This window comes from Carettochelys insculpta, chromosome 11 (genome assembly GCF_033958435.1).
Source record: "Carettochelys insculpta isolate YL-2023 chromosome 11, ASM3395843v1, whole genome shotgun sequence".
Taxonomy (NCBI): domain Eukaryota; kingdom Metazoa; phylum Chordata; order Testudines; family Carettochelyidae; genus Carettochelys; species Carettochelys insculpta.
In genome coordinates, this window is record NC_134147.1 from 41,650,601 (window position 1) to 41,677,994 (window position 27,394).

The following is a 27,394-nucleotide window of genomic DNA, read 5'->3' on the forward strand; positions in this document are numbered from 1 at the left end:
TTCAAAGCCGAGTGGCTTAGGATTTGGCTTACATGTAATGGGGCTTCCGTCTTCTTCCCTGGGCCCTTCTAAGTCTGACACCAGTACTGCTTAGCAGCCCCCAGGGAACCCCAGAGCTCTGGTTGAGAATCACTGACTTAGATGTTTCTGAAAGCTCACTTGTCTCAGTCTGCCCCCAATAGCTGCTTCGATTATATTAGTAATGCCACTTTCTGTTCCAAACTGACAGGGTAACACCAGTGACAGCTTGCCTATTGCATCATGTTCAGTGCCAAAGCAATGAAGAGTATTTAACAGTATACCGTAAATAATTTCAAGATGGTAATACAGTAACTCTGGAAAACAAGTATTTAGTTAGCCAAATCTGATGACTGTGGTACAATGCACTGCTAGAGAGGAGATGTACTTTCATATCTCAGAGTCTTGCTTTTGAAATCCTGGCAGGTAAAGGAAAAGTGTACCTTTGAAACCCGAAGAAGGCTAATTTTGAGAAGTCTTATAGATTTCTTTATGTAACAGTTGTAAGGAATCCTGCCCCTAGTGACCTAATTATGTCACCTCCATGCTGCACAACTTTGTACTTAAGCAAGACTGCCACAAGGCATGTGAGCTTTGTAGTGAAATTCCCCATAAATTGGATTTCATTTCTTTGCTTTGCTGCGAGCTGCTGACTTCAACAGTTAACTGAAGGGTGGAGCTTAACTGTTTGTTATCCTTACAAAAGGCCAAGGATGTGGTGATTAAAACTTGTAAGTCATTTTAATTGTTCCTGTGTAATTTTAGAGCTCAAAGATGTGGCAAAAAGATGCCATATGAGGAACAAAACAAAGCAGCAGAAGTGTATCACTTTCCTGTGAGGAGGAGGTTCTCCTTAAAAAAGCTCTCTGAATAGGCATGTGAGCTGTGAGGGAGCTTTAGGGAAGAATAGTCGTGGAAGTGTGGGAGGGAGAGGAAAATATCCAACAAAATTAAGTCTTACATGTGCTGTTTTTATGTAGTGCTGGGAAGGAAACAAACAAAAAACAAAGTCCTGGCACCAGTTGGACTCATTCACAAATAAAAACAATTGCATGCTAATTATTACAAAAGTGCCACATCAGAGCAAGAAAGACTGATGGTATGTCCATACTTGACTTGCTCAGAGTCGATCTTCCAGGTTTCAGTGTAGCGTACCTAGTGGGGATGTGCTAAATCGAGCCTCCAGGGCTTGACAGTCAACCCTAATAATCCTCTTTTTAAATTTCTCACAACAGTCTCACTCTGGGAGAACGGCCTGATGAGTCGATCTTAGGTATGTAAATTCCAGCTGTGCTATTGCCATAGAAGGAATTGCATATTTAAGATAGACTTTCAGGTCTAGTGTAGACCTGTGCTGACCCTGCCCAGTTGCTAGGGCCCTGAAATGGAAGACCCAGATTCAAATCTCCATCTCCTAACCACTGCATTGATGGCTATTCTGGGGGTTGGGGGGCATGTCTCGTATTTACAGTGGAGAAACTTCAAAAAGTTCTTGGTTTTTGTTTCGGTCTGGGACAAGAAAAATATTTTGCCCTGAGCTCTGACATTGGCAGATTTCTGCCTTTGTTTCTCTTTCCCTAACCTCGCTGTTTCTGAAGGTTTAGGGACTTCATGACAATCCTACAACTGCTTATACTCCTGGTTTTATTTCACGCTTGGCCAGCAGCTTGCTTCGGCTTTATGTGCAAATAGTTCTGCTTTTAAAAATTATGTTAATTATCTTTTTTGGGAGGGCTGGCTTTTATGTTTTTTCCATGTGAAATGCAAGCCTTCTGAAGGCCCCCGAGTGGTGGCACTGGTCAACAAAGGCCTCCATTTAGTGTCAGAGCTGGTACAGCAAAATACATAAGAATATCCTATAATTCCTTGCCAATGTACCTAAACACTAAACGGGTGGGCTGTCTCCTGCACTGAGACAACAGGGTGATCCCCATGACCATTCCACCTTGGCCTTTTCGTACTCTCTCTCTTTCTCTGTTGCAAGGTGGATTGATTTAAATTGTGATTTAAATCACCCAAAATATGTATCTATATTTTTGAATCAAGTTTCCTGCTGATACGACTTCACATATTTCTTCAAACAATGGTGCTAATCACCAAAACATGTTGTTTTGCAGCTGATTACAGCATTTCATAACATCTAAGATGGTATACTTTGTGTAATTTTTTTTTTAAGATAACTTGGTTTTATTTCTTTAGGAAATAGTTCATAATACAGTATCCCTCGGGTCGTGCAAGGGTTCCTTTCCCATGCACCCTCACATAACTCGAGTTTAGCATAAGTCGGGAGGGGGCGGCTTTTTTCTCCGAGTGGGATGCACGTTCTGCAGCTGGAGAAGCAGCAGGAGCACCTGGAGCTCCTTTTTGGAAGGTCTAAAGCCCGTGGCTGGGGCAGGAGGCAGTTGGGGAGGGTTAAGCCTGGCGGTGGGTTGGGGCCATGGGAGGGAAGCAGAGGGTTAAGCCTGCGGTGGGTTAGGGCTGCAGGGGGTGGGGGTGGAGTTGAGACAGGGCTGCGTTGTCTTGTGAGAGGTTGAGCCAAAGTTGTGTGTGGGGGTTGAGCCGAAGCTGTGTGTGGTGGAGGGTGATCAGGGGCCGCATGAGGTGGGAGTGTTTTTGAATTGAGGCTCCACAGGGCCGGGGGTGGGGTTGAGCTTGGGCCAGCGGGGGAGTGGGATTTTGATTGGCACATAACTTGCTTTAATGTGAGTTAAGTGCAACTTGAAATCATGCATTTTGAGGGATTACTGTATTTGTTACCTGTGCCAAGCTGCAGATGCAGCAGTGATACATTAGGAATGGTAAGAACTAAATCACACAAACGTAAAATGCATTTATATTTTATTAAACTAAATCTTAAATGTTACATAAATATTTCACATTTGCAATTGCACAGGTTGAATCTCTCTAATCAGGCACCCTCAGGACCTGACTGGTGCTGGATGAGAGAAATTTGCACAACCCTCGGAAGTCAATATTGTCTAGCACATTACCAATACTTTCACTGCTTACTGGGCTCTTCGAAGACCTTAAGGGGTAAATTATAGTGAGACAACACGGGGGGGCCAAGACTGGTAATCTTTATGGGACCATGAGAAACTTGGCCACACCCATGGTAAGTGGTTGTCCAGCTCACTCAAATCATGGAGGATTATGAATGTTGCCAGTCGAGTGTTTTGGATTTGAGCGGTTGAACCTCTAGCAGTCTCTTGAGTTGCCTGCTAATGGCTGTCATTGAAACTTTTTAAAAAATTTCAATCTTTATTAACTGTAATGGACAAGTCCTAAGAGCACTGAATGTATGGCGGTCTTAAAACTTCTACAACTTGTTGTCCCCCCACTCCCACTGTCATTTTTATTTATAGATTGAAACAGAAATACGAGGTTTCCTGTGTTTTTTAAACTCCCAGTCTATTTTGTTAATTTGTGTTAATAATATCAGACAGTGAATATATTCTCTTTGTGCTTGCAGAGGAAGCTACTGCTGTGAAAAGTTGGCTTACCAACTGATGGAATTCTGTTTCAAGGTGCCTGGCTAATGATTCCCACCAATTCAGGGGTGTGACTTTGTTCGCAACATCAGTAAACATGTACCGATTATGTGGTTTTGCACCACCCCTGAAATTTATTATGACTGGCATAACAAAGGATTGGTTTTGAGATGCCCCCCAGCATTAGATATCTATTTATATCTGGGGTGGAAAATGGTTGCAAGAAAATGAGGTGGAGTTAGTGTTCTGAGCCATTTTCTTCTTTAAGGCCTACAGTTTATCTTTCTGGTGAGGTGTTACTTTCGTCAATGTCTCTTGAAGCGGTTTCCAGATTTCCACAGCATCAGCAATGCAGCAGCAATTTCTGTGAAATTTGTTTAAGGCTGTGAATAATAGGTTTCAGTATACTGAGCATATCCTCTACATTCCTCTTTAATCCAATGTTGGATACTATGGATGAGATCCTTCTATCTATTTTTATCATGGTTTTCTTCACAAAGTTGTATGAGAATAGGCTTTTCCTTAATACATTGTTGGAAACAATTGACCACAGATTTCCACTGAACATTTTGAGGGAGAATTAGTTTGTATCCTCCTGCTCTCATCAGTGAAGCTGAATCAAAATGGTTCTCATGGAAATATTTTGCAACTTCATTGTTTTCTTTTATTCCTGAAGATGCAGCTTTTAGCCAAAGATTTAAGTATATTAAACGGGCACTGCAGTCATATGTTATTAAGGAGCCTCCTTCTGTTCCTTTTTGTAAGTATCCTCTCATCTTTGCCAGGTCTGCAGCATTGTCTGTAACACAACTGCACACGTGAGAGTTGAATATTTGTTCAGTTTATTAGAACGTTCAGTGCCACTTTTTTTTTTTTTTTTTTTTTTTTTTTTGAAATATTCTGTGTGGACATTTTCTGATGAATGTAATGTTTGTGAAAGATGTGCAACCCCATCTTCTGTAGTCACATTCTCACCTATTACTGGATCGTTATGCACTTTGCCGTATGCCTATCAAGGCTTAAACTGGAAAATTTCCCCTCAGTATTTCTTAGGCTGCTGCTACACTAACATTGTCCCATCAGAGGGGGCGTGGTAATGAGGCTATTAGAAGCAGACCAATAAAGCACTGACATGCATATTCAGTGCCTCATTAACATGAACAAACTTTGATTTTTCAGATTGGCAGTGAAGATGGGGGTGCTTCGAAATAAGTGCCCCAGTTCAACATTCCCTTACTCCGATCTAGTTCTGTGGAAGTAAGGGGATGTACAAGCGGGGTGCTTATTTCAAAGCTGCCGCCATCTACACCGTCAATCTGCAATTCGAAAGTTTGTTTGTGCCGCTGCCATTATGTTAATGAGGCGCTGAATATGCATGTCAGGGCTTCATTAGCCTGCTTCAAATTGCCTCATTACCATGCCCCTTCCGACAGGACAATGGCAGTGTAGCAGCAGCCTTACAATGTATGAAAACAGACTTGATCATTGTATCTAACAACCTTCCCCCACTGTTTCGCCAGACCACGAGAAGTCAGTATTGTCTAGTACATTACCAACACTATCTCTGCTTACTGGGCTCTTAAAAGACATTTAGGGGTAAATTAGAATTAACAGCCCAGAACACTGAGAGCCACAACTGGTGGCTGTAAACAAACTCAGTGGGATCACAGGAATCTTGGCCATATTCACGATAAGTGGTTGTCCAGATAACTAAAATAATGCTGGATTATGGGTGTTGCCAGGAGAGAGAGTGTTGGATCAGGGAAGTTCAACTTGTTTTATAGCTGCAGAAGCAAACCAGTGTGGAACCCCACGGTACCTGTGTGGGTGGCTAGCCCAAACCCTGCTCGTGCTGTTCTATTTTTAGCATCCTAGTTTTTAACGAGAAGTAATGTAAGAATTTCTCCTCAAGCTGAAGTTGTGCCCCAGCACCAAGTACAGACATCTCATAAATTGTTAGACTGTGTTGGAGCTGTGGGATTGCAGCTCTAATATGTTTGTCTTTAGTTGTTAACTCCACAAACAGCTGATAGATTTAAGTACAAGATCACAGAGCTTAAAATGAGAACCCTGTTTTTTCTCCCAAGTATTCCGATGGGCCAGAGGTAAGCTCTGCTTTTCCTTGGCATGTGCCAGCACTGCCGTGGCTTGAGTTTTGCTCTGCATCTACAAGAGGTCACTGAGCAGCAGGCCAGGCAGAACTCAGTGCACGCTTCAGCTTGGCAGACAGCCTGCATGCTGTGCAGGATGGAAAAGGAAAAAGGGTGTAAGGTGGTTGCTATAGATCACTGAACAAGATTTCATTAAGTATCAGTTAAAAGGAGCATCAAACCCTTCCTCCTCAGTTGACAACTCTGCAGTTGGTACAATATAGTTAAGGAGGAAAGATGCTCAAGTGGATACACTGGGCTCAGCTGGCATTATCTAAAACTATGATTTAATGTAATTGATACTTTGGGAAGGATTTTAGGTTATGTTGCTAGGTTGCTTTCCTCCCCCTGTGGCTTTGCCATGATTATTATACAATGATTATCTCTCCCTCTTTTCCCTTGTAGTTTAATATTTTGGATGTCATTCTTTGTCAGCTGTGCTGAAGATGGACGTCGGAATGTTTTACCTTTTTAATTTTGTGCTTTGTCCTTTGTGTTTTATTAGCTGGATTTATTTTCACTCTAGTCAAGAACTGGCAGCCACAGGCTTAGTTAACAGATGTCCCCTGTTCCATCATCCTAGCCAGAGCGAGAGACTGAAGACAAAGATAGTGACTGGGACCCCACTCTTTAAATATCCCTCTGGAAACCCCTCCCCCCACTCATGCATCTGATGAAGTGGGTCTTTGCCCACGAAAGCTTATGCTCCAAAATATCTGTTAGTCTATAAGGTGCCACAGGACTACTTGTTGTTTTAGTAGTGGAGAGTGGCGAGTGGCCTGCACTGCTGTTTTGTCAGCTTGTAGGCGGACAGCAAGGAAGAATTCAGGTTTTGAAAATTTAAGGTGGTGATCTGGACTACCAGTTAAGAACACAATGGTGCTGAGAGGTGCCGGGGGCAAGATGGAAGAGGGCCTTGGTTCTCCAATCCTGAAAGGGGTGGGGGCAAGGGCAGAAGGGACAAGGCTTGGGGCAGTCAGCCCTACTTCCCCCCCCAGGGTTCCCTCTGAGTTGCCCATGGAGCAGTGTACAGCACTCTGGTGTTTCAAACAGGCCTGGAGCTTTGACCATTGTACATGACAGTTACTTGCTTAAAGGTAAGCATGTTCTGAGGAGCTTTCCTGGGTCAAGCCCGAACCTTGTGTTGTCATTTACATTAATGCAGAGTGAGGGCAAACACTACCAATGGGGTGTGGTAAACCCAGTGGTAGACCCTTACCTGGAAGCTTCTGGAGCCTTCTAGAAGGACAGTATACTGGGTGATGGGCCAATGCATTTCTGTTGCCTGTCTAGGCCCAGACCTTCATTGGTCAGATAGGCCCTGTGCTCCCTATAAAAGGCTCCCCATCTGGTAGCGGGGAGAAGGTTTTGGGAGGTGCACCAGAGGAGCAGGAGCACAGCAAAAAGGTACCACGGGGAAGTGGTGGGCAAAGTGGCCCAGGCTGAGGCTACTACTTTGGGGCAGGGGTAAAGGTCCTGCTGGTTGCCTCTTGTTCTCATAGGGACCCTGGGCTGGAGTCCAGGGTAGAGGGTGGGTCTGGACTCCCCCCACCCTTCCCCCAAAGGATCACTTTACTGGAGCAGGCGCGGGCCTGCAAGGGGACTGGTGTTATTCTCCCTGTACTGGTCCTGCCTATGAGGAGGATGGCTCACTAAGCGGAGACCCCTGCCTTTGGAAGGGCCTGGGCAAAAGGGGGGCCTCCGTGAGTGTCTGAGGCAGCACAGATCCGCCAGGAAGCGCAGGGACCCACAGAAGCTGACAAGGGACTTTGTCACAGGGGTATTAGCAAACTGCTGTAACTATCTCTTCAGTTGCTCTGCCTTGTAACACTGGTAGGATGCAGAGAGCTGAGTAAGAGGAGGCATTAGCTCTCAACATGGATAAGCCCACTGGGTCATATTAACCTCCTTCAGTCTCTGTGTTAAATAATTAAAATAAACTAGGTAGTGTTTAACTGCATGTATTTAGAGGGTTACTGGAGGAGCTTGTTTAGTTGAATGTGCTAACATACTGTCTTAAACCTTTCTGAGCTCCAGGATACCTTATTAAATATTTAGTGCCTGTTGTTGAAAGTCAAGGTTTGCTTCTGTTTTTGGCAATTGATATTCTCAAATGGCCTTTTTATCTCTAAAAATACAAGATACATATAAATAAGCAGCTTTTCAAATTTGTCAATACCTGTCATAAAGGAAGGCAGGCCAGTATTTTTCATTTTGTTAACACAGATCTAGATAGTACAGCAAGAACTAATGCTCGCAGAAAGGTTTCTGTTAGCCAGCCTTTATCCCTGAGTTACTATAAAAACCTATTGGTTACCTTTCCAGGTGATTGATTGGATGGCAGTTCCTTCAGATAGAAGCAAAATATGTCAGTTGCTGACCATTAAAGCTGTTGATGTCTTTTTTTGTGCTTTTTTGTAAAGCCGTCAAAATGAAAATAGCTAATTGAACATTAATGATGTGTTCACTGTTGAATGGTAGTTACTGGTGACAAGCCCTTAGTACTTGTGAACTAGATACGTGCATCAAATAATTGAGAAGGTTGCTGTGACAGGGTGGGTTACAGGTTGCTGAGGCCCTGTAATGGAGGAGTTGTGGGCTTACCAGACCCTGCCCCAGAGATGCCATAGAGATGTGCTCCAAGCAGGCTAGAGTTGTAGTGGAGGAAGCTGCCATCGGGGGCCAGGAAGGCCTATAAAGGAAGCTGCAGGACCAGAGGCAGTTCAGCTCCCCTGGAGAATTCAACCTGAGCACAGCGGGAGACTGCTGGCTGAGAGAGCAGCAGCCCCATGGACAACTCCCTGTGGAAAGCTTATTGCAGACCAATGAACTATACTGGAGCTAGGAGATAAATTCCTGAAGTGAGGGTGAAGATGATGATGATACCAGGAACAGAAGCCCTGGGGGCACCACTCTTTCCAAGTGTGGAGTAGACTTGGGACACTACAGAAGGCACCAGGATGGGCCCCTGTTACAGGTGTACCCTGGTGTGTGATTCGTCCTAAGGCCTGAGTTTCCAAAGAGGCTTTTGCCCAATGAACAGAGAGTGCTGGCACATGCATTTGTCCACAAGGGGAGCTCCCAAGAGGTGAGTACCACCTTATTACAGTTATGCTTGTAAAAGTTAAGGCATTACCCTGCACTAGTGACATCACTGGGAGTTTTACCACGGACTCCAGGATAGCTTTAGACTTCTGCCCTGAGAGGCAATGGTCTTGCCAGGGAAGAGGGGAAGATTATTTTCCTTACGCTAAATAGTTGATGTTTTACTGAGTAACTGAACCACAAGGTAGTTCAGTGGGTTAATATTTCGGCAGTGATCTTGTGTCTCAATTGCAGTGAATTATGGGCCAGGCAGAGACATTTATGAAAGAAAAAAGTAATCCAGTAGCACCTTAAATACTAACAAAATAATTTATTAGGTGATGAGCTTTTGTGGGACAGACCCACTTCTTCAGACCGTAGCCAGACCAGAACAGACTCAATATTCAAAGCACAGAGAACCAAAACCAGTAATCAAGTTTGACAAATCAGAAAAATTACCAAGGTGAGCAAATCAGAGAGCAGAGGGGCAGGAGGAGAGGAGGGAAGTCAAAAATTAGGTAGAGCAAAGTGTGTACAAGAGCCCCTATTATGAACTGCTGAACTCTTTGTATATTCAAATTAACGCGCGCTTTGAACCGGGACGACAGTTTAACCCCCCACAGCAGCAGGCTCATTTGCCTTTCAAAAGCAGTGCTGCCGCTCCGAGCACGTGGAACCAATCAGAGACTTTTACAAGTATTTTAATGGGAATTTAGTGTCCCTCTTACAAGTTTTTGCCTACGAGCAAAAGGGTTAGGAACCAGTTGTGCTCTCATGTGAGGAACGAGTGTATTTTGTTAGTCTTTAAAGTGCTGCTGGACTGCTTTTTTGTTTTGATAGTATATAGACTAGCACGGCTCCCTCTCTGGTACTATTCAGCATTTAGGAAAGGGTTTCATAGAATCAAAGAAAACTAGAACTGGAAGGGACTTCAAGAGGTCATCACGTCCAGTTCCCCGCCCTCATGGCAGGGCCAAGCACCATCTGTTTTGTTGTTTCTGTTGGGCCACTGCTAGAGCATGCTGAGTTGTAAACAACAAGCTACAGGGTCATGCTGAGCCCAATGGCCTAGTACAATTGCTTATCTTGGCTCAGTGCTGGTGAAGGGGCAAGGCAGGACATAAACGAAATTGTATCTGGTCTCCTGGCCTCTTACCACGTGACAGGAAGACAGTGCCTCTTCCACCAGTTACTGGTGCTTCATCAAATTCTTCCTACTGTTCCCTAGCTTCAAATTGAGGTTGAAATGCATTTCCTCCGTTTGGATTTTCTGCGAGCTACCAGGGCAACATGAGTGTATTTGGTGGAGCTTTACAGAGAAAGTTCTGAACAAAGATATTTTCTGTTTTTAACATTGAGCTATTTGGTCGTCTCTGCATCCCTTTGAAACATAAACAAGCCAATCATGTGCCCCTCCTCCAGAGCTTTAAATTACCATTTACAGGAGCTTAAGTAAATTGTTAGGTCACTGGGATGTTGAATCTATCGCATAGGTTATATTCATTGTAGTATATTGCCATGTATCCTTATTCTGAACCTCATCTGTTCAAGTGGTGAAAGTATATAAAATCATGAGCAGCATGGAGAAAGTGAATAAAGAAAAAATTATTTGTTCCCATAATGTAGGAACTTAGGAACACCAAATAAAATCAATGGGCAGCAGATTGAAAACAAATAAAAGGAAGTTCTTCACATAGCACACAGTCAACCTGTGGAACTCCTTGCTAGAGGAGTCTGTAAAGGCTAGGACTATAACAGGCATAAGAAGGAGCTAGATAAACTCATGGAGGTTAGGTGCATTAATCGCTGTTAGCCAACATGGGTAAGGAATGGTGTCCCTGGCCTTTGTTTGTCAGTCAGAGACTGGAGATGGATGGAAGGAGAGAGACTGCTTGATCATTACTTGTTTGGTTCACTCCCTCAGTGGCACCTCGAATTGGCCACTGTCAGAAGACAGAATACTGGACTGGATGGATCTTTGTTCTGACCCAATATGGTCATTCTTATGTAAGCATGATAGGTTACAACATCACAGCTGTTGCTGCTATTAACAAGGAAAAGGCTGGATTTTCTTCTTTTTTACAGCAGTGTTTCCCAAAGTGTGGTCCACGGCCCAGTATCAGTCCTTAAAATTATATATACAAATTATTGCACAAGATCCTATTAATATGGTATATTTCATATTTTCCCATGTAATTAAGGTAATGAAAACAAGTCAAGTACTTAAGTATTTGTGTCAAGATTTATATTATTATGTACTATTATTATTGTGAATAAATAATAAACAGTAAAAATGTATTCATTTTTCATTCATTTTTTAATGAGTTTATATTTTGGGGCTGCAAAAAAATGTACTGGGAAAAAAAAAACGGGTCCCAACTATATAAAGTTTAGAAACCATGTTTTACAGGATTTAGTCACTTTTGACAAGATGTTTCAAGGGCAGAGATCTGCTGCTGCTTCACCACTCTGCTTTCATGCTTTACAGGAGTTAGATTACCAGTTACATCTTTGTTGTTTTTGCTTTTGTGCTGAATTGTGCTTTGAATTGATAGACACTTTAAAAGTTTATGTAAAGAAACTCTGGTGGAAACTGCCAAGAGTGTTTTAAAATTATTAGTTTCAGTCTTCTTTACCTAATTTCCACGTTTTTTCTAGCACTATGTTACCAAGCCTTTCTGATGAGAAATGTCACTGACTTTAAATAATTGAAAAATCCCAGCTCATGCTTTATAGATACTGTGTACCTTTTAATTGCAGAATACAAAATATCTTCCTGTAGGGGATAAATTACACTATTTTTTTTCTAGTACATTGAAAGTAAGCTTTCAGATTTGCTGCTGAAAAGCATTTCTGTTTCAGCGTCTGTTAGTTAGCAAAATTTAATGAATACATATTGCAGACTGCAGAGGCTCCCAGTAGGTGCATTGCTGGGTATTTCTTTTTGACCCACTTTTGTTTTATGTATTCATGAAATTTTGTTAAATGTGCCTGTTGGTGCTCTTTCCATAAATAAAAGAAAATCACAACACAAACATAAATAAAAGATGAATCATGAATAAATCTGTTTCAACCCAACCTTGGAGAGGTGGGGAATAAACTTTGTAGCTGCCCAGAAGGTTAAGCAGTCTGGATGAGGGCAGGGAGGGAATTCCCAAACCTGGCTCAGAAAGAGCTACACAATGATTTAAGGTCTAGAAAAGATGCCTTGTTGTGAGAAACTAAAGAAACTCAATGCATGTAATATATCCAAGCCCGAGTTAAGAGATGACTTGATCGTGGTCTAGAAGCACTTACATGGGTAAGAGATTTCTGGTACTAAAAGCTTCACTAATCTAGCAGAAAGGCCCTATGAGATCCAGTGGATTGGAAGCTGAGGCTCAATGATTTAGATGAGAAAGTAGGCTCAGTTGCTCCACCATGAGGGTAACTGACCATTGGAATAACATGCCAAGGGCTGTGCTGGATTCTGTCTCTTGAGGCCTTCACACCAAGATGGGTAGTCTTTCTGAAATGCGTGGCATCGCTGAAATAGAAATTAGAAACTTTATGCAAAAATTTCTAGGTTCTGTTATGCCTGTGGTCAGACTAGATTATTCAAATAGCCTTTATGGCCTGAAATTCTAGGAATCTGGGGGAACAAGGACTTATTTTTTTAGAATGCGCTGCCCAGAACTTCCTTTTGTTTGTATGGAGGCGGCCATAGCACAAGCCCCAGCTGCTGCTTTATGGATACTGTGTACCTTTTAATGGCAGAATACAAAATGTCTTCCTGCAGCGGTTAAATGATATTTTTTTTCCCCCTTAGTACATTGGAAGTAGCTTTGGGGCAGGAGGGATAGCTCAGTGATTTGAGCATTGGCTTGCTAAACCCAGGGTTGTAAATTCACTCCTCTGCTGTGAGTGCAAGGGACTGGATTTGATGAGTTCTTGAGGTCCCTTCCAGTTCTATGAAATAGGTATACCCCTCTGCTGTGTCAGGCTGGGCATTATACCACATGGAGAGACATGCCTCTTGGGTATCCAGGTTCCAAATCATTTAAGGACATGTTGGTTAAATTCATCATGTTGAATTTCACTCAACCATTGTATCAGCGGGGGCTGCTTAAGTCTATCCTAGAAATAAGAGATTGAAGTGTTTTAGTTAAAGGGAACAGTATCTGCAGGGAAACCTTAAGAGCACGCAAGCTTAGGAAGAAAGCCTAGCCTGAGACTGTTGTTGTAGCTAGCAAATATCTAAACCCCAGGGTGGAAGTTAAATGCACACCGAACAGTGTGCCAGATCTTCAGGTCCTTGAATTTGAGGCCATCTCAGAAACCAGGCCTGTGGGCTGCTCTAAATGATATTGGGTGGCCATGGTTTCCAAATGTGCCAGCTGGGCACCACCAAAGCATACTGGTCTCTGGACATGCTGCACAGGGTGGTGTGTGAGGAACTGCCATAGGAGCCAGTTAGACTAGTCTTCGAGGCAGTGTGTTTTCTGCTCCCTTGCACCACACTTTAGGGCAAAGTGAGCGAGGCTGGGGAGCAGGATCTGGCTTAGTGACTGTAGGTTCTTATTTTGTTGAGCTACAATTCCATGTCCATGTTCTCATTCCTAGAATGTACTACAGGTTGAACTTCTGTAGTCTGGCGCTCTCTTATCTGGCAGCATCTGTAATCTGGCATGATTTTAGTTAGCTAGACAACCACTTACCATGGGTGTGGCCAAATTTCCCAGCATCCCATAAAGTTTGTTTATAGTCCCCAGTCCTGGCTCTGGGTCTTTTGTACTATTATTTAGATGTAATTTTAAAGACCCTTACATGTCTTCGAAGAGCCCAGTAAGCAGTGAAAGTGTAATGTGCTGGAAAATATCGACCTCCCATGGTCCATCAAATTTACTTGTCTGGCATTGGTCAGGTCTGGAGGGTGCTGGATGAGAGAGTTTTAACCTGTGCCATTAAAGCTGAGGGGCACGGGAGTAATGAATGATTATATATTGCTGATCATACCTCAGTTATCTCAGGACAAGAATTTATAGCTGCTGCTGGAATGTTTGGAATCTGATACGTTCTCAGTTAGGTAGTCATTTAAGCTCTTAGTGCAAACAAAATCATCAACATGAAGTAGAGAGACAAACTTCATTTTTATAGGCCCCATGAAGTGACACAATTCTGTAAGGCTCTATAAAACCTAATTTTAAGGCAACTGGAGCTCTGTGTGTGTTAACCAATTGATCCCTAAACGGTTCAGTATGTAGCCTTTTTAAGTGGAGCCTGTTATGTAGTTTCATGTGGTTGAGATGAAATGTAGCTCATCATTTTCTAGATTCTCAACATACAACGTGTTTGGGGTCCTTCCTGTGGGGTGAAAAAACTGCTTACAGATCAACCGTTTGAGTTCTTGTTGTGAAACATGGGTGTCTTTTTTTGAGTACTTTTCAACCAAGGCCAGTACTAAAGCCTTACATATTTATGACAACCCTGAAGACACATACTGATCTGTCACGGATCTCAGAAAAAAGATAAGTGTTCATCATAAAGCGCCCCTGATCATAGCAAAGGACTCCTAGCATTTTGTATCTTGCACTGTATTTTATTGCTTCTAAATTTGATTGGTTTGTATTTGTGTCAGAATCTTTCACCTTGTCCTCCTCTCTCAATTCCGCATCCAGAGTGATGGTGGAAAGCCACAAAGGGGGAAATTTTGTCTTTACTTCTGTGTTGTGATATTTATGCGTTTAGAAGCAAGAACATGGAAATGAAAGCAAAAATTCCCTTCCACTCTATATGTAATACAAATAAGTGGTCTTAACAGTATGTCTGCGTAAGGTTTTGAGGCCATATATCATATATAAGATGACAAATCAGATAAAAAGCTTTTGCAAAGCCATTGCTTGGTCAGCATTTTATGCTGAATGTTTTGCCAGTTGCCTAAAAACAAAAAAGTAACATTTTAAACAAAACTATTATTTAATAAGCTATTATATATTTATTTGCACATAGTAATATTGAAGTGTTGGGATGTTTACATATAGTTTGGCACTATCTGTGATATTTTCTTAATCTCTGTTTACATGTGTTAGATAATATTGGGCCATAAGCACCATTAATTTGGTCACAGTATGGAGAGCTCCTTAAGAATTGATAGTACAATATCTTCCACTGTGTCAATTCCATTATTTAATCTCCGGTGACTGGTGTTGTGTAGTTCAAAAATTAAATTGATTTCTCCTAAAAGCAAGTCTTCTAATTTCTGGTGTTTAGGACATTTATTTAATAACTGCAGTTGCAAGAGGGCTGGATGTTTTAAGGCATCAGTAATGAGATATAGAACCTTTCTTCTTGAGGTCACTATTTCTAATGCAGATCCGATTGGAGGAACTGTGAATGGCATTGGATGTGAAATAGGTCTCAGTACTGTTGGCGAAAAGAGAGCCACACTGGAGGGGGGAAAAAAACCCATCATAGGGGCTTTCTTTTTGGCACTTTCTTCTGGGATAAGTGCCTATAGACTGAAAGTTACCCTCTGACTTGTACAGAGGACAGTGCTTTTGCTGCTCCTAATCCTGGCATGCAGCAGTGTGAAATTTAAGAAGATTCTGGTCAGTTTCACAGCTGCTGTTCAGAACCTTGAGGGCAACAGTGGAACTGTCCAGAATCAATGTTACTTTTCTGCAGAGCAATTTTTCTAGTGGAATGCACCCGAACGGAGTTCCGGCACCTTTCTGCCATTCAAACACCAGAAAAATTTTCACTGCTGATCCCACAGTAGGATGGAGATCTGGCCATTAAAATTGAACATCCTAACCCCTATGAGGAATCATCAGACTTGAGTTCCTGCACCTTTTCTTCTAGGAAAAAAAGCACTGCTTTTCTGTGGCAGCTGCTGCTACTACCGTGGTTTGAATAGGTGATGAGTTGATGGTAGGGGAAGGAAGTGAAGTTACTCAGGAGGGAAAGGCCCATTAAATAGAAGCTGTTAAGCTACAGCTATGCTACAGGGTTATTTCAAAATAACAGCTGTTATTTCAACATAACTTTGCTAGGATCTAGACTGCACTCTCACTATTTTGAAATAAAATTGCAATAGCATGTGCATTGTTTTGAAAATGGTAACACTCAATGCAGGAGGAATAAATTCTATTTTGAAATATGTGCTGTTATGATACACAATAGCGCTATTTCGAAATAAGCCATGATGGGCTCCAGTGGCATTAGTTTGAAACAGAGCTCTTTGTCTGGACATGCTATTTTGAAATAGCTGGGTGCTATTTTGAAATACATTGTTAGTAGCTGTGTCTTTTTGAAACATTGGTCTTGAAATACCTCATTTCGAAATAGGGCTACATTGTAGCCCTAGCCTTAGAGAATGGTGGAGGTATTCCACCACTGTGCAGCAGCCTGGAGGCTGTGGAAAAGGAACTGGTTAAATAGGTGCCAGGCAGGAGCAGAAGGAAGACTGGTTCTCTTGTAAGCCCCACCTATTAAAAACACCTTGTCCTCCTGAGGTGCCAAAATGAGCCTCTTTGAGAGCAATGTGTGTAGGTCTTCGTAACATAAACGTCTATCTTTCTTGCAGATTTTTGATGAATTAGTAAACAGAGTTGATCCTGACTACATCTGCTGTTACGATTCGTTAGTAGTTAAAGGGCACTTCATGTAGGTCCCCCTTGCATTCTGTTGTCTATTACACCTCAGCACACCTGGTAGGAGCAGGGTTTTTTGGTCACTTCTCACATTGCCTCTGCTTCAGCAGTAAAAAAGGACTCCATGTGTCTTGATCATTACCCCTCATCTATTTACTTAAACCAAATTATATCCTTTGGCGTGTTGCATTGGGTAAGGTACCACAGAGGCCTTGTGCATTTTTAAGATGCGTGTGGACCTAAGAACTGAGTTGTAATTAGCATGACTTGTCTTGATTCCCAGCTCAAGACTGAGAAGAACTGTTCAGTGCTAATGTAATGAGACAGAAGCAGCATGGATTAAACCACAAGAACAAATAAAGTGGAGCAAATAACAAGCCATCCTGAGGCACCTTAGAGACTAACAAATTTATTAGGTCATGAGCTTTCATGGGTAAACAGGTTGGCTTTTTTTGTGAAGCCACAGACTACCATGGCTAGCCTCTAAAATGGGAGCAGTTCTGCTCATATTTTGAGAATGACCACAAGGAACATTTTTGAGAGTTACTTTTTATAATGCACACAAATTACAATGGAGATCGACCATTCTAATTAGAGGAACATCTTTGTTGAAAGGTAGTGGAACTAATGACCATTGAATGAGGTCGCCTTTAATCTTATTCAAAAAGGGGGAGATGGCAGGGCATTACTGTTAAAGTCAATGACTCTTGGGGGAGTGTTAGCAGCACTGCAGAAATTAATGGTGTGCCCTCACACCACCTGCGGCTGCTCCGTTATCCTTGAAAGCTGCAGTCGGACATGCAACAGCTTGAGAAGTGACACCTGCTTCTCTCCTCTCGTTGTTTCCCTGGCATCTGCAGTGACTGTAACAAAGCACATGCTCCTCTTTGTTTGCCCTCACTGCTCTGACCTTTCATTTGGCTCATTTTTTATGCTTTGTCTCCTTAATTACTATTCTAATTCATTTCTGCACTTGCTGATTGTCTTGTTAGCGTTTGGGGAACATTCACCTGAGAGAGCCTATTGTTTTCTTGGAAGATAAAAGTTCTACTGAACTGAGGGGCTCACTACTGTGCTTTGAAAATGCCATTTCCTTGAAATTTGGCTGCCTCTGCCCCCATGCATCGAGTGATCCTTCTTAGAAGGAGCCAGCTGTTTTCTTCAGCAGGCTATTTCCTGTTTTTCACTCTCTCCCTCCAGAAAGCTCTCCCGCTGCATTGTTTTAGTGGAGACCTAAAGCTGGACATTCAAAAATTTTTTGTCTTTAACCACTGGATCTGCAACTGCTATCGCTTTGGTAACAGTTGACCTGCTGGCTACTGATGTACTCTCATTGCTTTCTGGTGCAGATGTAGGAGGAAACAGACACATGGAAAAGGACAGGAAACTTTCAAGAAGCTCCTATATGGAGAAATTGGTCAAAATAACCTGGTCAAACCTGCACAAAAGTGCACAGTAAATAGTGACAAACCAATTAGAAAAGAAAACCTGGCAACCATTAATACAGAAAAAGCATAAACTTCACTTGTGCATTTCATGAGTTACCTCAGACCCTCATTATTGCTGATACAGTATGTGCTGTTTTATCCAGCACTCCCTGGGAACTGGGGGTGCTGGATAGTCGAAGGTGCCAGATTTTAGAGTGGGACCATCAGACCTGCTCCACTAACCCTATTATTGCTGCTGCCACTGCCTAGACAGTCAGCTCCTCAACCATTGGTCCTAGCCCTGGCCAGGCCGTTCTGACCCTGCTGCTGTTGGTCTGGCAGCCGACCCCCAGCTTTGCTGCTGCCAGTCCCAGCCATGTAACCATCCCCTGACCCTGCTGCCACCAGTTCCTGCTGGACAGCTGGCTTCATGGGCCCAGGCCACAGCCACGCCAGCCTGGTCCCACACCAACTGGCCCTGCTCTGACAGAGCTGGTACTGGTTAATTGAGCATGCCAGATACCTTAATTACAGATAATCCAGTTTATATTGTATTGAATGATGGTTGGAAGAACTACTGCTAACTATGCAATTTGGATGGATGTGACTATGAGTGAGATTGTAAGGGCAGACAAAACAGTGTAGAGTAAATTCATCACAACTTGTCTGCTGCCCAGGAGAAGGCAAAATGGCCATTTCCTTTTTCTGCATGTCTGTCAGTCTTAATAGGAATGTGAAGGACTGCTCCTGTCCCAAACAAACATTTGAATTAATAAACTTGACTGTCCATCACTCACCCAACACAGAGGCTCCAATGGAGATCAGGGCTCCTTGTGCTCGGTGCTGTGTCTCCACAGAGCCAGGTAGTAAACCTCACTCTCCTGAGGCCAGTCCCTAGATAATGACATCCTTGTTCCTCCTTTGAGCAAGCCCTCAGATTTGTCCTGAAATTGAATTGAAGGGCTTAAACTTTCAAGAGTTATCCCTTTATTCACACAACAAGCAGATAAAAAGGGAAAGTTGAGAGACTCTGGAGCTCTGTGGCACCTTGAAGGAATGTGTATGGATCTATTGCAGTTGCAGAGTGGCATATAATGATATATAAATAAGGGGATTGGGGTTGTTAAAAATAAAAAGCAGCAATGAAAAATTTCAATTTTTTTTCCAGTGGTTTTGAAACTTCACTCATGCTTGGCACTAAAACATGTAATTGCTACACCATCCCAAGTTCAGATAGCTGTATGGCCCGAATGGAAACACAGGTAGATAATAGACTCTTTAAACTGTGCATATGCCACTTGGAATTAAAAATGCAGGTGTGCTACTTAGTTTCATGACTCATTATTGCTTAGCTGCCGGTTAGATCTTAAGAGGACTATTCCAATGCTATCTTCATCAAAATACACCCCAGATAACCACAACAGCTGTATAAAGCCTATTATTAAATGAGGCTAAGTCTGAATGTTATTAGGCAGCAATGGTCAAGGCCTCAGGGCTTTCCCAGGGGTAATGACTGGTGGAGAAGGACCTAGTGGCCCACTGCCTAGTTTGTTAGTCAGTCTGATTTCTTGTAACATCTCTTGACATTCAGTTCATCTTTTATTTTAATGGGTGCTTATCATTTTAAAATATCACTTCACATTTCCTAACCAAATGTATCATTGTGAATGAGAATGAATCCTCTCCATTGGCTCTTGTGTTTCCAGGAACTGGTTCTGTTAGTGGCCTCACCACATTTGTAATGAACGCAAACCTATTTTAATGGCAAGAGGGAGTCGGTTCTTTGAAAATAAGAATAATAAAGCTAGTGGGAAAAGAGAGACCTCCATACAACTCTGCTTTTAAAGAAACCCATTGGTCTTACATCTTTCATTAAGCAGACTCTGTAATGATAGCTAAATAGTGAGTAACGATTTATCTATTTTTCTGTAGCTGATCTCCCAGTTATTAAGACTGTCTGTCTGACTTTGGTGAACTGATTTAATAGCTGAAATATACCCTTGTGTGGAAGTGCAAAGACCCTGAAGCCAAGTCCTGTTTAAACACTACTTTGAGTGCTTATGGGTATTGTATTGGTTTATGTGTCCTGTGCTGGACTCCAACTTTCAACCTTTGTACTTGAGGCTCCAGGGATGATCTTCATGTAAAAATTAAGGAAACATTTCTTTCTAAACATGTGTTTGGTTTTCCTAGCGTGTGATGTTTTCTTAATCCGCAGTAGCTAAAGCAATAACTTTTTAGCTGAAAATCACTGTTTCACATTCTCCAAGCTTACGTCATTCATGTCACATGGATGATCTTGGCCAGATACCTTTTGAGTTAAATGTATTTGTTTAATGCAGGTAGGGCAAAACCAACCATTTGATAGCCCAAGTGGCCTGTCTGAAAGGATGCTAAGCTTGATCCTCAAAATTTATTTAATTTAAAATAACTTCATTTCCTTTTTGTGGTGCAGAGAGCCATGTGATTTACAGCTATAATAATGGGTGTGCAAGCAACACATGATTATGGTTAACATCATCCTCAGTTACTATATATGATGAGAACTGGAAATGGATGAACAGTTATGTATAGAAATAAATTATGAATATTATATCAAAAAGGGGGAACGCTCACATAATATATACAAGCATATTTTGAAAGATTTCTCTACTGTATCTTTGATAAAGAATGCTCTGAACATGATGTAATTTGACACCATTATGTGAATAAAACAAGTCAAGAACGTCTCTGAGGCTGACAGGTGGGATATCTGGGGCTACAGCAGAAAAATATGGGAAATATCTTTGGTCACGGAAAAGAGCAAATGTATTTCTAAGCCTTTCCCATGCGCATTGCCATAGTTCTATTGGATTTCAACGATGTTACATTGACATAAACCTGAAGCAGTTTGGTAGTGAGCCAGACTCAAGGAGTGCGAACTGTGCTGTTGTAAGAGGGGTTTGCTTTTCTGTTTGAGTGGGATGTTGCTTGTATCTCTACCTTAGTGGTTTTGTCCATTTAATAAAATTAATTCTGTCAACTTAGCTTTTGCTTTCACTCACAGACGAGGTACGGCAGCGGTTCCCAACCTTTTCACCAGTGCAGACCACCACTCGCCCATACAAACTGTTTGTGGACCCCCATCAAAACCAATTCTAGTTGCTATGTGCACGTCAGTACGTGAAAAAGGAAACCTAAATAATTAACATGTAATATGATGCATGCTCATTTCCGAGGTCACCACAATTTGATCATTTTATCACACAAAGGTGCCAAAACTTAGATTTTTCAGACAGTAATAAATAACATAATGGGAGATATTTAATTTCAAAATAATTTATTGTAACTTTGCAATTTAGTTAAAACTTATTTTCTATGAACATTTTTTTTCATCTTTTATTTTTTTCACGGACGCACTGCAATACCCTCATGGAGCCCCAGCGTTTGCAGATGGCGGTTTGGAAACCACTGAGATAAGGGACTGTGGTCTTACGCACTGCAACCAAGGCATTAGTTGTATACTTAAAGTTAGGCCTCCATTTTAAATTACTTATTAAACCAGGGCCTATACACTGTGTTCTGTGTACAGTATATAGCCACTTGCACCAAGGTGGTCACCTCACCCTAGGACTACAGAAGTCTGCAGGGTGCTAGTCACATTCCCTCTCCTCTTCGCTCACGATAGATGCATGCAAGAAGGAGGAAATGGCAGGCAGAGGGCTTCCAATAGGCAGATTGGTGAGAGGGAATGTTCATGGCACGTGGGGCAAAGAGAGGCTGGAAAATGCAGTCCTTTCCCTGAATTTTCAGAACCACGTGCTCGCCAAACTGATCGAAATTGGATTCCAATGTCTCACTCCAGACGATTAGCACCAAGGTACTCTCAGGTGCAAGATGTTCATGAGCTTAGATTTCATTTATACAAATGACACACATTTAGACCAGGCTGATGACCAATGCCTGGAGGCAAGAAATCCTTATTCATTTCACTTCAGCTCAGTGCTTCATTCCAGGTCACTCGACAACCTCCGCCTTTTTTTCCTGCAGCAACTTTTTCCCCGCCATTTGCAACACCAACTTCTGTCGCAGCTATTTTGATTTATCAACCACGGAGACTTTAATACTTTGTTCCTCGGTAAAATCTTGGGAGCTTCTGGCTGATTGAAGGTCACCTACACTATTTATTGTAGGGGACTTTAATCTCCATATGAATGTGCCCTCTGACACCCATCAAAGAATGCACTGCCCTATATGATTCTCTCCAGCTGCGTCAGCACGTCCTCTTGCTTGCCTGTCTGAGAGGTCGTGCTTTGATTTGGTTAACTTCTTGGGTCTCTGTTGTTAGTGTTTGAGGGCGCATGCTTGGCTTCCCAATACATTTCTAGATTTATTGTACCTTTGGGAGTCCCCACAGATAAGCTATTAGTTTGAAGCAGGTTGTCTCCTGGGTTGATTGGTGCCAGCCCAAAATGTGCATCGGTGTTCATGCTCCAGTTGAACTGTTGCAATGCTGGCTTGTTGTTGTTGTTTATATGTGTTTGTATCATTTAGCCAGCATGACTCGGGGAGTCCAAGTGTATCCAAGCAAAGGAAGACTTTATTCCATATTCATATTGTCGTTGGTTGGGTTCAGTCTTGTGATGGGCTGCTACTTTACAGAATGATTGGTGTGAATGGAGGCAAGAGTAGCAGTTGTATCTAAAACCTAGGAGTGTAGGTGACACGTGAAGCTGAACAAGGTGTCCCAAGGGGTTTCATATGCAGGTCTTTGATGTGGTGGAACTTTTTTTCACTTGAGAACGTGAGAGAGTGTTAGCTGGTGGCCAGGTAATGTGCGGTGAGGTGCTCCCCTGGGTCCTAAGCAACCCAGTTTTTTTACTGTTAGAGCAGGCAGCTCCTAGCACTCTCACCCACGGCCAGGCTGTAGTAACCAAATGGTTAAAGTTCTTTTGTTGTGCCGGCTGTGTTGCAGTGACAAAAGGATAACAGGGTCAGGCTCAGAGCTTAACTAGTTACAAGTTTATTAAGCTACAGTTATAAGCGTGCGGTTACAAAAGGCTGTTGTCTACTTCTTATATGCTAGCAAAGTACAGGTGTTAACAAGTTACGTTACAATCCAATACAAAGATATCTGTTACCATCTAACACAATGATATCTTGACACAACGACATCTAGTTACAGAGCTCTAATTCTTTAGCTGTGCACAAAATAGTCGGAGACCTAGCATGGGTGTATCTTACCCTCTCTGCGTCTCTCGATACCAGCGTAGCCAAGCCGGATCAGTCACTCAATTCCGCGAAAAGACGAATACGAGGTTGGGCGTCCCCAGTTGTGGACCTCGGGAGGCAATCACCTGACCCGACCAGCAGGTAGTTGGTGGAATGCACTCAAAGTTAGAGTTCTGCTGGACCCATCTTTTATACCCCTTTTGGGTTACGTATTCTCTTTCTTATCTATGGTACCAGATCATACTGGTCTGTCTTTGTGACGCCAGTTTGTTACAAGGGCATTTCTTACTTAATTTGCACTTGTAAGACAGGAGATAAGCAATTTAGGAGTACAGGACATTCTTTTTGTGTGGGTGAGGCACTTCCCCTTCTGGGATGGTTGTGTGGTCGTCATCATCCATCAATGCCAGCTGGGGTGATTTCTTGAGGGTCCCCCCCTCTCTCTTGTTGACAGTTTGGCCTGTTAGCCTTCTATCTGTACTTTCTGCTTCTCAGGGTCACGATAAGCTAGCACATCTGGGCCTCAATGAGGGCATCAAAGACTGTGCTGTCAGCAGCCATTTCCGTGCCCAGTGTGCTTCTTAGTTGCGGGGGGGGGGCAGCGAGCAAGCTGGCTTGAAAGGGGGAGACTTTGTCTGGCTACAGAGAGAAGGGGGAATGAAAGTCTTAGTACACGTGCCTCTCCCTTTTGGAAGGAGCATGTTAATGAGGCACTTCAAAACAGGTTAATAAGGCACCGATGTGTATATTCAGTGCCTCATTAGCATAATTGCAGCCAGTTGCAATTCGAAAGTGCTGCTTTTGAAATGCGGACTGGCAGTACAGATGTGGTCATTTAGAAATAAGCCCCACGCTTTGAAATTCCCTTATTCTCAAAACAAATTGGCAACATCTTACTGGGACAAGTCCTTGGAGTAGCCTTGTGATGTGCTTTAAAAAGCACCAGTTCTTACTTTTCTCACTGGGGACAATTTTTTTTTTTTTTTAAATTTGCTGTCATGTAGTCTCTTAACAAACCTATTATTGTTGAGTATTAGTGGACAAGGGGTGGTAATTTCTTGGCAGTTAATTGGGGAGCAAATTCACCTTGGCCAACCTGGTCATTAGCTGCCAGAAAATGTCAATGCTATAGTTCATTACTTCTACTGACTTGTGTGCTTGCTTTCTCCCTCTCCCCATTCCTGAGCTTTTTTATAAATAGGAGAGCAGAACAATTCTCAGGGGCCTGTTGCTGTAAAGTTCTCCACTTTTTTGATGTATCTGATATATATTTTGTACAGTATTCATCTGGTTTTGCCTTTGATGCTACGCTTCTGCCCATGCTTAGTTGTGCACCTTGCATTCTTTTCATACAAAGCACCAGAACAGCTTTGATGACAAATCCTATATTATTCTCTGCCTCATCTTGTGTCCAGCTCACTCAAGATTAAAAAAACCTTTTATATGGCACTGTTAATGGAAAGGCTGCTTTACAAACATAGATGAGACCTCTCTCATGCCTTCAAGACCCTGTAATCTAAATAAGACGAGACACATACAAGGCAGGGCACTTGATGACAATTCAGGAGAATGAGCCTCTGGAGATAATTATTGCTGATGAGGGACTGCCTGAAGTTGTGGGTACTGGGAAGGGGTTGGGAGCAGAGAGGAGAGGGCACTTGGCAGATGGGGAGAAGGAAGTTCTTCCAGGTGTAGTGGGTAGGATAGGAGGCATGAAGATGAGTGAGGGGGGAGAGAGCAAATAAGCAGAATGAGAGGATGAGTGGTGGGGGTGGGGGACAGAGAGCAAGGCAACATTATCTAACACTTTACCGATGAAGGCAAGGAGCTTGAATCTCCTGGGATGTGGAACTATTTAAGCAGGAAAGCAAAGTTCAGATGGATTCAGAGATCTGTCCACATCATCTACTTCTGTAGCCTATATAGGAATCTAATGTATCATTCTCTCTACGTTTCTAAGGGCTGGATAATTGCTGGAAGGCGACAGGTAGGTAGAAAAATAAACAAACTGGAACATTTTTCCCTACGCTGATTCTTTTATGGCACCATAACAATAACACCCCACTCCAACACTTCCACCTCTCTGATTTATTAGGCCACCACCAAGTCAAGCAAGGGACGTGTGAAGTCGTCGCAGTGCATCGTTGCTGCAATAAGAACCGAATTGAAGAACGGTCGCAAACGGTCAAGTGCTCTTGCTTCCCGGGGCAGGTGGCTGGTACCACAAGGGCACAGCCCTCTTGTGTTGAAGGTAAGCAATCTCCCAGTCACTTCTACTGCCTTTGGACTGTCTCGGAAGTTCAGTCTCCTTGATTGTTTGACTTCCTGCTGCTGAGGAAGCATAATCCTCCTTTTTGTTAATGTTGGAAACCTCTCTGCTCGTTGATGATAATGAGTGTGCATAAATCTTGGTGTAATTAATCCGCTTAATGTATGTTCTTGTCCATTTCATGCCTGTGCCAATAAAACTTCCTAGGTTTTTTTTACCCCCCCCATGTACAATGGTACTTTAAACTAGTTGAAACTGCATGAGCCAAAATTTTTTTGAGTTTAGTCATTAACCTATCCGGTTGCCGCTAGACATAGCGGCATGGTCCTGGAATCATTGGACATAGAGGTACTTGGTAGCTGTGGGCAAATAGATCAGTACTGGGACAGCTGGGTTGTGTGACCTGTCTTCCAGGCTAGCATAATCCAGCACATTGTATTGAAAATGAGCTGCTGCTCTAGATCTCCAAGTGTCTGCTCTGCTCTAGGTTCATTCTGTTTTGTGTGTATCCTAACCTAAATGGGAGGGAATGGGAAGAACCCCAAGGGAGCTGATTTTGTACCATCAGATTGGCTGCTGCAAACCATGGGTGGCACTGCTATGATAAATGCAAAAGCACAGCACAGGTTGATCCAGTCCCTCACCTTTGCCTTCAGGTTAGGTTTGTTTGCATTTTTTTATAACACTTGACTAGACTGGTATAAACTAAAAAGTTGTAAACTAAGAAATTTTCTCTTGAGTTGAGATCTTACAACAGGACCAGCTTGGGTGAAGTTGTATAAGCTCAAATATCTATCCCAACAGACTCAAATCTCTCTAAACACACTTGAACCTCTTTAATCCAACACCACCCTGTTTCCTGGGCTATGGCTACACTTTTGTTGCTATTTCAGGATACAAATGTATCCCAAAGTAGCAACGCGGGGCTAAACACCGGTCTTAATAGCAGTGTTATTTTGAGCGTGCTCTTTCATTTCCTCTACCCCTCATCATGAGAAGGGTAGTGGAAGCCTTTAAATAGCACCTTATTTCAAACTTCGGTGCCATTTGGATGGAACAGAGTTCAAAATAAGGTAACTCAAAATAAGTTGTGCAATTTTCTTAACACACATTGTGTAAGTTATTTTGAATTTTGGCTACAGTGCAGTCCTAGCCCTTGGGTGTGCTGGATTAAAGGTTTTGGCAGGCCAGGGAAAGCACTGCAAGTTCTGGGGATGAGAGGGGTGAGTAAGGGGCATTTACCTGCTTACCATACTCCCAAGGGCACCTGTAGCTCCGTTCATCTCACTGATCCCAGGCACTGCCCCCCTGTTGCTATGAGATCAGTGGGGAAAAGCCTCCAAGGAGGTGTCACTGCACTGACATTCCCCTAGATGAGGGGACGGTGGCAGCAGTGTGCAGATCCACTTCCTTCACCATACCACAGGGGCTCCTGAAACACGGAGGTTCAAGTGTATTTCATAGTTTGTCTCCTAATGTATTCTGCCGCTTCTGACAATGGGAGGTTTTTTTTATAGTAGGATGTGGCTAATAGAAGTCTTCATTTGCTTATTAGTTGGCAAGAATTAAAAGGATCTTAACATCTAGTCTGTGAAATTTACATTTAAATTGAAATAAAGCAGAAATTTTCAGTAGCTTACTGCTAATTAATATTGACACAGGCATCATTGTGCTACATTTGTTAATTCACTCGTAAGATACTTCTGTAGCTTTTCATACAGAATCGTGACCTATAAAAATGAATAAAAAATCCTAGGTTCCTTTGACTTTGTATAATGGTTCACTTTAGGAAAAATCCTAAATGCAAATGTAAATGTGTGATTTTTAGTACTTATTTTATCTATTTCTATGTTTTCTTTCTGTTAACCTAATATTTTATTTAGGAATTAGATTTGGCTTGATGGACGAAATATCATGTCATTCTGGGGCAAAAATCAACCTTAATTTTTCAGTTTACAAAATAATTTTTCCTACTGAATCATCTGCAGTGCCTTTACCTTTTTTATATAACATACCATGCAACAGTTTTACTGCTCTTTATGCTGGGTAATAAAGTCTAGACATTTATTGAAATACACCTTAGTACTACAAAGGTAACACTCTGTGCTTTCATGAC

General features: G+C 42.4%; 1 protein-coding gene across 6 annotated transcripts in view; it reads left to right on the plus strand.

Annotated features, from left to right (window-relative positions):
• The window catches only part of TAFA4 (TAFA chemokine like family member 4), a 109,033-nt gene that overhangs the window by 61,938 nt on the left and 19,701 nt on the right, over positions 1-27,394 (plus strand). For all 6 annotated transcript variants that reach the window (XM_075005851.1, XM_075005848.1, XM_075005847.1 and 3 more), the window contains one exon: positions 25,105-25,260. In XM_075005851.1, the coding sequence (XP_074861952.1) occupies positions 25,105-25,260 (156 nt within the window). The remainder of the gene's footprint in view (positions 1-25,104; positions 25,261-27,394) is intronic.